At 41.3% G+C, this 12,602-nt stretch overlaps 1 protein-coding gene across 2 annotated transcripts in view; it reads right to left on the bottom strand.

The window, feature by feature from the left end:
• Nucleotides 1-12,374, bottom strand: part of galnt12 (UDP-N-acetyl-alpha-D-galactosamine:polypeptide N-acetylgalactosaminyltransferase 12) — a 61,996-nt gene extending 49,622 nt beyond the window's left edge. For both annotated transcript variants that reach the window (XR_009656796.1, XM_060942774.1), the window contains exon 1: nucleotides 11,279-12,374. Coding sequence is in view for 1 of the 2 variants with exons in the window: in XM_060942774.1 (XP_060798757.1) it covers nucleotides 11,279-11,619 (341 nt within the window). In the remaining variant the exon portion in view is untranslated. The remainder of the gene's footprint in view (nucleotides 1-11,278) is intronic.
• Nucleotides 12,375-12,602: the final 228 nt, after the last annotated feature.

Below are 12,602 nucleotides of genomic sequence, written 5' to 3'. Positions count from 1 at the left end.
GAACGTCGTGTCATTAGGGTGATCAAAGGATTGCCCATTAGGGTGATCAATGGCAATCTGACTCTCTCTGTCCTCCTGCGAGTCACCGAAAACAGCTGGGTCCTGGCGTACACCCAGCCGTCTGGGAAGAGTGTCCAAGACCGCCTTGTAGATGTTTGACAAATGATGTCTTAGACCCCCACCTCTGTTCAGTGATGGCCGTTCCAAGTTGACAAAAAATTTTATTTTTATAATTAAAGAATACGAGGAGAAAAATTTTAAGTGGTTCACTTCTCCCCATAGGCGGCACGGTGGTGTAGTGGTTAGCGCTGTCGCCTCACAGCAAGAAGGTCCTGGGTTCGAGCCCCGGGGCCGGCGAGGGCCTTTCTGTGTGGAGTTTGCATGTTCTCCCCGTGTCCGCGTGGGTTTCCTCCGGGTGCTCCGGTTTCCCCCACAGTCCAAAGACATGCAGGTTAGGTTAACTGGTGACTCTAAATTGACCGTAGGTGTGAATGTGAGTGTGAATGGTTGTCTGTGTCTATGTGTCAGCCCTGTGATGACCTGGCGACTTGTCCAGGGTGTACCCCGCCTTTCGCCCGTAGTCAGCTGGGATAGGCTCCAGCTTGCCTGCGACCCTGTAGAAGGATAAAGCGGCTAGAGATAATGAGATGAGATGATCTTATGATTCTAATGTTAAGACTTCATGAGTTTAATCCTGAATCCTATTTGACCTTTCTCTGATGAAGTAGAATTTCTTTGTTTTGCCAGACATATTCTTTATGATTTACACACACACTGATGGAGATTATTTGACCTGCCCCAAGATCAAGCTGCTGCACGCAAGTCAAACACACACACATACATCTGAACATTCCATTAGAACAGTGATGTAATTAAAATGTGACCAGCACACACACACACATAGACACGGATATCAAAATGATATCAAAATGATATCAAAATGTCACTTACTCGCACCCTCCCATAAACACACACACACACACACACATTCGACAGACACAATAGCCATTTAGAGAGATTATAATTTGTTCTAAAAGGTGTTTGTAATCTTTCATCTTTGGCGAGAATACTGCGATTAAACAGCAGTGAAACCGATCTCTGATTCTCTGTTTTTTTGCGGTGTTCTGTCCCAGACGTCTGGGTGGTACGAGGGCGGGGGTCCCGAGAAGTAAGTTGACCGATTGACCGTTTCCGACTGGGTGAACCCTAAAACAGCGAAAGCGAGTTTCACTACCCTGAGGAAGATGAAATAAAAGAAAACATTTCAGAAGAAAGCTGAAAACTAGCTTGTAGCAGGTTTGTTCTAAATATGGTTTCCCTTTCGGGTGCTCTCATTTTCTGTTCGAATTTGGTAAAGAAAAAAATACATATATTATTGACCAGCTTAAGGTCAGTCCGTATCATGAAATACCGTGACCTCGGCCAGAGGCCTCGGTCAGTATTTTCAAGACCTCAGTCACAGTATTTCACGATATGGACCGACCTTAAGCTGGTACTATATATATCCACCTCTAGGTTTATTTTTTAAAAAACAGTACTCACAAAATAAGGGGCAAGTGATAATATTGGGGAGCGAGTGGAAATTAACCCCCACTTGCCCTCCAGGGCAAGTGGGTTTAAATGTTAAATGTCAAGCCTTGCAAAGTGTCCCAAAAAACCAGTAAAACCTACAGCTCATTACCTTATAAAACTGCACCCACTGTACCTTCCATCCATCCATTATCTGAAGCCGCTTATCCTGTCCTACAGGGTCGCAGGCAAACTGGAGCCTATCCCAGCTGACTATGGGCGAGAGGCGGGGTACACCCTGGACAAGTCACCAGGTCATCGCAGGGCCGACACAGAGAGATAAACAACCATTCACACTCACGGTCAATTTAGAGCCACCGATTAGCCTAACCTGCATGTTTTGGGACTGTGATGGAAACCCACGCAAACACAGGGAGAACATGCAGACTCTACACAGAAAGGCCCTCATCGGCCGCTGGGCTCGAACCCAGAACCTTCTTCTTGCTGTGAGGTGACAGTGCTAACCACTACACCACCATCCTGCCCCTGACTGTACCTGGGACTAGTTTTTTTTAAGCAAAGGGTAGTCTCAGACCAAATATTGACTTTGTTTCATTTATTCTAGTTTACTGCTTACAGGGTCATTCCGTGCCAACTCACCTAAGGGTCCCCACATCACCGTCTCAGATTTTGCTCAAAAAATTCTATAATCAAGAATCATATGTTTGTACCACACATGCAAAATATTAGCTCCCAATTCATTGTAGTTTTGGAACTACTGGCCTTTGAAATTTTGATGTCAAAATACCACATGACGAAATGGCTCTTTCCCCAACTTCAGAGACCCATAACTTTTTATTGCAGCTATCTAGACAGTTGTGTTTGCAGATTCTTACTGAATGATACCCACTCTTTTCAAATCTGTTGTCAGAAAGCCTCTGAAGGACATACGTTTTGCATAATGGGAAGCCAAAAATGACGTTTTGGCCAAAATCACATAAAATTCATTAAAACTCTAGGGGGCATAGTAGAAATATGAAGCTAGTTAGATTTTTTTCCTCACTACATAGTATTTGTAGGGTTGTTATCTGTTCACAGAAACATATTTTGCCATGAAATTTCAATTCCTGAATTTACAAAAAAAATTTTAACATCTTACGTCCTTTCCGAGGGGGCTAAAATAGGGCATTTTCGCCATCTTATTTGGTCATGTGGCTAGGGGTTTAGGATCTTCAAATTTTTTGTGAAGATGCTCTCATATAAGATGTAACTACTCCCTGATTTTTTTTAACAAACGCCCCTTGCTTCATATTTTAATAATTTTTTTTGTACATGGACAGTTTCATCATTTTTCACTTTTTTCCACATTCAGAACTCTGTAACTCTAAATTGGAAGATTCCTACTAGCAGCTATTTCAGATTTACATACACTGACATACAAATTTTCATATTTTAGTAGTTGTATGCCCAAGAAATTCATATTTTTCTTTCTATTGGGACCTAAAAACAGCTATTTGGCCAAAAATGACAAAAACGCTGGGCAGCTTTTAATAAACAAGGGAATAATAAAGGGGTGTTTTGCACACAAATTAAGGCTTATAAGAACCTAATCTAGGCATACACATTTCCTGAACAACTTTTTCTGTATTGTATATTATTTTTTGCAATTAGAAAATTTTAGGTATAATTGCAATTTTTGTTGAATATCCTTGGAAAATATAGAAAAATAACAACAAAATTCTGGAGTAGTATTTTTTATATACTTCAAGGTTGTGTAAGCACAAAACATTTAGCAATGAGGTTTTATTTACATATTAACACATTCAATGATCCATGATCATGATGTTGAAAAACATCACAAGATTTGTACATAATTTAAAGTCAAATATGGGCATCCGTGATAATGGGTAATTCATTCACAGGCAGTACAGTTTCATGTGATGTGCTAAGACACTCATAAACTGTCATCTAGTAGTACATAAGTTAAAACTTAAGTCTTTCACAAGTTTGAAGTCATCCTCTGTTAGTTGGTAATGGCGTCCCCCACTTTTTATGTTTGGGGCCTCTACCACACAAAGGACATGAAGCAAAGGCACCCAACATTCATCTTTCCTGCTTTGTGGTGGCCATGAGAATGTGTTGCCTCGTCCTTGTCTCATGAAATTGACATACACATCATTTTCTTCTTCATTTCTGGTGACAATATTTCCAATGTACCATTTTCTGTCATAAACACAGGCAATATATTTGCCTGGCTGGTACATATTTGGTGCAGATTGGGACATTTGGCTTGGGGCCTGTAACTGGGACTGTAAAACTGGTGTGGTTTCAGGTCCTATGTCCACTACCGATGATGGTACCACATCAGAAGAAACCCTTCTCATCTCCAGCTGAGTGGGTGCAATTGGGCAGAAGCTGTGACGAGATCTTGTTCCAGGATAGAAAAAGTCACCACATCTTTAATTTATGAGGAAAATAGCCCATTCCCTCCAGAACTTGAAAAATATCAAGTCAACATTTTTGTCATTTTTGGCCAAATAGCTGTTTTTAGGTCCCAATAGAAAGAAAAATATGAATTTCTTGGGCAGACTACTACTAAAATATGAAAATTTGTATGTCAGTGTATGTAAATCTGAAATAGCTGCTAGTAGGAATTTTCCAATGTAGAGTTACAGAGTTCTGAATGTGGAAAAAAGTGAAAAATGATGAAACTGTCCATGTACAAAAAAAATTATTAAAATATGAAGCAAGGGGCGTTTGTTAAAAAAAATCAGGGAGTAGTTACATCTTATATGAGAGCATCTTCACAAAAAACTAGAAGATCCTAAACCCCTAGCCACATTAACAAATAAGATGGCAAAAATGCCCTATTTTAGCCCCCTCGGAAAGGACGTAAGATGTTAAAAAAAATTTTAAAATTCAGGAATATAATTTTCATCGCAAAATATGTTTCTGTGAACAGATAACAACCCTACAATTACTATGTAATGAGGAAAAAAATCTAACTAGTTTCATATTTCTACTAGGCCCCTTTGAGTTTTAATGAATTTTAAGCGATTTTGGCCAAAATGCCATTTTTGGCTTCCTATTATGCAAAATGTATGTCCTTCAGAGGCTTTCTGGCAACAGATTTGAAAAGAGTGGGTATCATTCAGTAAGAATCTGCACACACAACTTTCTAGATAGCTGCAATAAAAAGTTATGGGTCTCTGAAGTTGGGGAAAGAGCCAATTTCGACGTGGTGTTTTGACATCAATATTTCAAAGGCCTGTAGTTCCAAAACTACAACATAATTGGGGGCTAATATTTTGCATGTGTGGTACAAACATATGATTCTTGATTAGAGAATTTTTTGAGTAAAATCTGAGACGGTGATGTGGGGGAGTTCCTGAAATTTAGGTGAGTTGGCACGGAATGACCCTACAGTATTTTTTTAATGTTGAAACTTTTCATGTCATCATTTTTAAGCCATTTTTGGTCTCCAGTATTTCCAGTGTGTCTAAGACTTGCACAGAGAGAGAGAGAGAGAGAGAGAGAGAGAGAGAGAGAGAGAGAGAGAGAGATTCCTTATGACAGTTTTTCTTACTTGGGGATAAGGGTTGTTTTACAATCAGGGTACAAAGTTTGTGTCACAGGGGTCCAAAATTCAAACTGGTTCTTGTACCAGTTTTTAAGTGAAGGACAAGTTAAAGAACAGATTTCAGGTAATTTTTTGACATATGTGTATGGTAGTTTTGTGTAATCTGCTATAAGATAAAGAAGATTAAGTGTAGCTTTAAGCAGGGCTGGGAGAAACAAATGAAGTGATTCTCGGAGAGGACTTTTTTTTTTGACAATTCAGAATCCACTACTTCCATAGTGCTTTTAAATATAAGGCTGTAAGCTTTGTGTTAGTTGTCTCTAATATTTATGTCCCAATATCTTGACCACATTTTAGGATGAAAATAATCATTTTAGATATGTTATTTTATATTGAAAAATTAGCTGTCTCAGAGAGGACATTTTTTTTTACACAATTACATACTAATTTGATCAAAATAGTCTGAAAACTTACTGGCATTCAACATTAAAACTTAACTATGTTTCCAACATGGCCGTAACTACCACTGAGGACACCGAGGTCATGTCCTCGGTATTTTTTTCAGAAATTTCAAATTGGTCTACGCTGAATTCGAGCAGTGATCAATGTAAAACGCAGCGTCCGCATCCACATGTCATCTGTATTTCCCCACAATAAAATTCACATTTGTCTAATGTCATCTGAAATCTCTCAGCCTCTATCTCTATCGTTGCCGTGTCTAACGCAGCGTCACGCGACGTAGCCTATACTAGTGTCAGCCGGGGAAGTTGGGTTTTGGATAAAACAGGCAGGGTGTAGTCTACGCTCTATCACATATGCCTACCTAACCTAACGTAGGCTAATAGTCGCATCGCATTATAGAGCTTTACCCGAGTGCAAAATGAAAAAAGTTGCAACAAACTAAATTAAGGTTCGGACAGCCAACAGAAGAGCAGGGAAAGAGAAGGAGGGAAGGTGAGAAAATATTGTCAGTGCAGTGGCAGACCGTTCAGCGGTGTCATGCCAACTTTCCAAGAGGAAACGTTTCATTGTCATTGCCTATTACATTTTAGTTAGCATTTCGAGAAACATTCAAAACTACGTTGTCACAGGCAGCCCTGTGCAGGGCTGAGTAAACGGGCTTGTTCGAGTAACTCTCTCTCTCTCTCTCTCTCATAACTCTCTCTCACTCACTCACACAGACACACAAATAATAGACTCTCACACACTCTCTCTAATGCATAGACTTCACACAGAACTAATAGCTCTACATCAGGGGTGGCCAACCAGTTGGAGACCAAGAGCCACATTTTTTATTGTATTACCGCAAAGAGCCACATCATACACATGGGCACACGAACATCACCCATCCCTTCCTCTCTCTCTCTCTCTCTCACACACACACACACACCTCTGCTCAGCCAGATTAATAGTAAATGTCACACACCAACATATTTACTCCTACAGTACTAAGACCACAGGCTGAGGCCAGTCATTTTTAACAATGAACATTGTGTGCACTTACTATGCATGCTGCTTAGTGGGACTCATGGCATTACCAAAAAAAAAGCCACACCATAGGCTACACATGACCGCACATGAACATCGCCCCCCCTCCCTCACAGACACACACGCTCAAGCACTCACCTCCGCTCAGCCAGATTAATAGTAAATGTCACACGCCAACATGAGAGAAATTTACTCCTTCAGTCAGTACTAATACCACAGGCCAGTCATTTACAGCAATCAATATTGTGTGCACTTACTATGCATGTTGCTTAGTGGGACTTCTGACATTCCTTGCCTTGAACAATCCTCTTCAAATCTGCCTTGTATTCCGTCGTTGCCACTCGAAGCAGTTCTTTCACATGGGTTTCAGTCAGAACAGAACGATGCTTTGACTTCACGTGTTTCATGGTAGAAAACACAGACTCGCAGACATATGTTGACCCAAACATTGACAGTATCTTAAGCGCAGCCCGTTTCACATTCGGGTATTTTTCCAATGGCACACTTTTCCAAAACTCAATGGTGCCTTCCCTCAAAACAGGTTTCAGTTGGTCTTCCTCACGAAGATCGATCATCTCCAACTGAGCCGCAGCCTCATCTGTGACAAGCGGGGCTTTCAAACAGTCCATCTCCGCATTGAATGGGTCGACGAGGAACGTAACCTGTGGCCTTTTCAGTTGTATATCACGGAACCGGGTTACAAAGCTTTCGTGCAGGTTTTCAATTAGTGTTGCATATCTGGCTCCTTGCTTATTCAGGGAGGCGGGAAGCTTTGAAATGAGCTAATGACGACTGACACATAAGGCAGAATGGCTTGCCATTACGTTCAACAAAAAAGTATAAACTCTCCCACTCTGTTAAAAATGTCCTATGTTCGTCTTCATATTTTCGTTTTGCTGTGCATTTTTTCATTGCCATTTTGAGAGGCTACTTGACATAAGATACACCTTGGCCAAAAACTTAGCGATTATCTCACACACATGCGCATTTGACATGACCTGAAAATACCGTAATATACCCAAGCAAAGCGAAGATGCATTTGACGAAAATACCATACTGAACTCAAGCAAAGCGCACATGCACATAAAAAAAAAAACACAAACACAAACTTCGATATGAACGTAAGAGCCGCATGACACCAGGCAAAGAGCCGCATGCGGCTCGCGAGCCGCGGGTTGGCCACCCAAGCTCTACATTCTAATGTAATTTAAGATAATGAAATGTAAATAATGCCAATACTTCAGGTAGCTGAGCAATACACTCAGTTCAGTTTTGACTTTTATGTCAGACAAAACTCCACAGTTCTGATGGCACAGTTTTAGAATTGTTAAAGTAAATGTGTTGTGAGCCAAACTTAGGCTACATCCATACGACAACGGCAACGAGATGTTATTTAAAAAAATATCGCGTCCACATGGGCAACGATCAGTAAAATATCAGGTCCATATGGCAACGCAACGCTTGCTGAAAACGATGCAATACACATGCCACACCTCTAGGGGCGCTGTAAGACGGTCCCTTCGGAGACACCAGAACAATAGAAGAAGTAAGGACGCATGCGCATAAACTATTATGCGCGAGACTTCATATTAGCCACAAAGTCAGAAAAATCTGTTCATAAAATTGCATTATAATGACCAAATACAATGAAAAGTATTTTTCCAGTCTCACCTGTGAAAGTGTGATCTCGTTTGGACGGTAAACCTGTTGGTACAGTTAAACGCAGCACATGAACGAGGCATCTTTATTCTCCGCTGTGACCCATCCAATATGGCGGCGAGGATGACGTATGATTCTATGCGGAAGGCGGCGTCTTTAATGGTCCGGAATAAATTGAATGCTACACGTTGATGGATTAATTTGTTCTTCTACGCCCTTTTTGAGGAATGTATTGTAGGACTTAAACCAACATCTGAAGAGGTGAGATCGCTCCTTTTTTTCCCCTATTTTTGCTGGCGGGATTGACTCTGCCCTAAGGGCTATTCTCTCTCTCTCACTTTGCACCATTACACAATAAATATTCACAGTGAAAATATTTTGTAAGCGCGTTTCATGAACCAAGTTATAGGATTTGTTGACAACTCGCATCGAGTTCGTTACACTTCTACCCGGCGTGAAGCACATGTGCTTGTGACGTCATCGTCAACAAATCCGTTCTACTCATCCAGACGACTTCGCAACGGCAACGTTGCCAGATCTTTCCACTCTGGAACCCGTTCTCAAAAGATTGCGTTTTGGGGCACCCAAAACGCCGGTGCCGTGTGGACGCCAGGCCTAAACGATAAACAACTGTATCGGATTCACCTGAATCCGTTGCCGTGTGGACAGGGCCTTAGTCTCTCTCTCTCTCTCACACACACACACTCACTCACACTATTATTATAAGGTGTAATACTAAAGCTTACAATTCAGCAGTTCACACCCTTTCTGTCATGTGTATGCTGCAATGTAAATAATGCCAATACTTTAGGTAACTGGTACTTTAGGTATGTATACTCAGTTCAAGAGTTCACTACTTTTCTACTTTTATGTCAGATAAAACACCACAGTTATGGTGCCACAGTTTTAGAATTGTTAAAATAAATGTGTCCACCACCAAATCTATCCTTATTTAGGGGAGAGTGGGGAGTGAGCCGCTTTTTTTATTTTTGGACCCCTAGCCAAAATAAAAGGGCCGAAGTTAAAATGATCCTATGCAAATGAAAGGTATTCAGAGTAGTTGCAACACGAACCAAGTTGTACAACTAATCGTGCAACCATCAGTTCTACAGATGGGAGAAAAAGCCTGTTAATTTTATGGCTCACTCCTCCCGATCTAAGGGAGCCACCCCATGGGGAGGACTGGACCACTGGCTTGAAATCGTGAACAAATGACATTTGTCATGAAATACAAACTTTTATTTGAACTGTAACAAATGAAACGTATTTAAAAAAAACAAATCAGACTGTAAAACTTGTAAAACAGTAAAGATATCAAAAAAATCTAAAATCTTAACATTTTTGTAGTTTGATGCCATTCTTGCTTCCTCCAGGCCATTTTTTCTAGCATTGTCTACATAGCGTCTGAGGGTAGCACGTGGTATACCGGTTTGCTTTGCAAAAGCACGGATACTTTCAGATCCTTCAAGAACACGTTTTGTAGCCCGTAACATGTCAGCAGCTGGCGTTGATCCAAACTTTTCCCTCTTTTTCTTGTACTGGAATGGCATGGTACCTTTTGGGAGTGACTGAAATGCAAGGAAATCCCATCACAATCAAATTAACAGCGTTTCAATTTTGGGTGATGGTTTAGAGAAAATTTGATCTTGATTAACAGGCAATATTGTTGCCCGGAGAGAAGAGATTTAACAATGGTAAGGGTTGGTAGGATTATTGGTAATCTGTGGATTATAGCCCCATACCTTAATTACATGTAAAAGTATTAGTACGGTAATGTATCACCATGACACAAGATTAGTTAAGGGAGGAGTGGGCCTAGGCTCACTCCTCCCAAAACGACCCGCCATTGCTTCTGATGTCGACCTACATTTGAACGGAAGGATGTGGCCCAGGTTATGTCATCACACAATACCATAGTACATGCCTAATAAACAACAACAACAACAACAACAATGTGATTGTTATCTTGGTTTATTAGACAATAGGATGAAAAAACATGTTAAGTGAAATATTTACTTACTACCTTGAATTTTAGACTTTTGTTCTCCTATTGTGAGCAGGGTGCCAGGCTTCCATCCACTGTGGGTTGAAGTCAGGGGAATTCCCTGGTGACTTCATATGACAAGTTAACTGGGATAAACCCTGGCTAAATTTAGAAAAATTTTAAGTGGTTCACTTCTCCCCATAGGCGGCACGGTGGTGTAGTGGTTAGCGCTGTCGCCTCACAGCAAGAAGGTCCTGGGTTCGAGCCCCGGGGCCGGCGAGGGCCTTTCTGTGCGGAGTTTGCATGTTCTCCCCGTGTCCGCGTGGGTTTCCTCCGGGTGCTCCGGTTTCCCCCACAGTCCAAAGACATGCAGGTTAGGTTAACTGGTGACTCTAAATTGACCGTAGGTGTGAATGTGAGTGTGAATGGTTGTCTGTGTCTATGTGTCAGCCCTGTGATGACCTGGCGACTTGTCCAGGGTGTACCCCGCCTTTCGCCCGTAGTCAGCTGGGATAGGCTCCAGCTTGCCTGCGACCCTGTAGAAGGATAAAGCGGCTTGAGATAATGAGATGAGATGAGATGAGACTTCTCCCCATGGCTCACTCCTCCCCACTCTCCCCTATTTATTTAAGTTGTGCCGGGGGCTTCGGTGCTGTCAGCCATGTTTGACCTCGGTATGTGAAAAATCCTGGGTACGGCCCTGGTTTCCAATGATATGGAACCAAATATGTGTTTTATGGTATAAAGAATGATTTAAGTGCATCCCTTTTGGAGCTACCTGTGGTCAAAAAAGCACTTTTTCTAAATGACACGAGTAATTTTGCTAAATATGACATATATTGCCATACAGTCACCAAAAATAACGTTATCACCATTTTTTTTTTTGCATGGTAAATAGAGCTATCACAGGGCTACAATAAACAACCAAGTTTATTTAGTCAAGCCTTTTGACATTGAAGATAAGTGTTAAATGTGATTTTTAGCTTGCGTAGCCTGATTGTAAAACAACCCATAATGAAGTGAGGGTTTGGACTAAATCTCGGTCAAGTCTTACTTACAATGGGTTCCATCTTTCAGGTAATCTGCGATGGAGAGAGATTTTATCACTGACGTAAATGTTGATCTGGTGTTTCTTCAGACTTTCTTCTTCTTTTCTCTTCTCTTCTCCAGTCAGCTCCAGTTTCACTGCTTTCCCCAACTCACCCAGAGCATCCGGGTCTAAAGCCGGTTTCTCATAGACAGGTCTGTGCAGGAACTCTTGGTCTTCTTCAGGGTTGGATGAAACTCCTTTCTGGTTCACATCAGAACTTTTGTAAAATATAAAATACCCGATTAGAGAAGCGCAGATGAAGAAGAGCATCAACTTGGGGCGACTCCTGCGGCTGTATAATAATGCCATCGTGGCGCTGACTGGCTGCTTGCTGGTTTTTTTTAATCTTATTTAAATTCCATGAAAAAAGTTACGGGAAGTTCAGTGTGTCCGGGAAACTTTGCGGATTTGATCCGAAGCGACATGAAGCGACATTTCTACGAGGAAATTAAGCAAATATGAGTGAAGTCGAAACTGCGCCTGCGCGGCTCTGAAATGAAAACAGCTCCAGGACGGATTTCCACGAATAAATAAACTCTCTGCTATTAAGATTCAACTTTTTCTGACGGAAATAATAATAATAATAATAATAATAATAGGAGTAATAATAATAATAAAAAAATTCTGTCACATCACAGAGCGGTGTGAGGAGCCCTGGTGTAAAGTCCTACTCCAGCTCCAGTTAGTGCTTCCTGGTGCCATAACTTTCTCACACCGTTCTGCAACTTCCTCTGTTTTCTTTTGCCTGAAGAAGCAGCGGTGCTGAGCTCCTTGCTGTAAAAGTGTTCACGGCTCCGGAAGGAAGGAAGGAAGAGGAAAGGAGGAAGAGGAAGGAGCTCGCGGTTTATCCGCCGTCAAATCATTTTCATGCACACATTTACGGAGTCAAATTCAATGCAAATCTTTTCTCTTTAACTAACCACAAGCAGCAGCTACAACGCCAGATTCATAGTGCAGCGTTTTGTTTTGTTTTCTGTTTTGTTTTTCTTTCTTTTCCATAAATAAAACTTAATAAAGATGAGTCTCGGCTCCCTAGAGAAAGTTTTGCCCCAACAATCCGCCACTTCCGGGCGCGAGCTGGCAACGACGTATACGTTGTACCACGTGATCAAGCGTAACTCTTTTCCTTTGAGTCAGGCATGGAAGGCAACACAAGAAGGAGGTGGTGCCTCATAATTATGACTTAAGTTCTCATAATAATGACTTACTCCTATAAAACTTCTATAGGGAAAAAAAAAGTTCTATAGGCATCTGTAGCTGCTTATCCTGTCCTACAGGCAAGCTGGAGCCTA

The sequence above is a fragment of the Neoarius graeffei genome, chromosome 16 (assembly GCF_027579695.1).
Source record: "Neoarius graeffei isolate fNeoGra1 chromosome 16, fNeoGra1.pri, whole genome shotgun sequence".
Taxonomy (NCBI): domain Eukaryota; kingdom Metazoa; phylum Chordata; class Actinopteri; order Siluriformes; family Ariidae; genus Neoarius; species Neoarius graeffei.
This window is presented reverse-complemented; position numbering and strand designations above follow the sequence as displayed.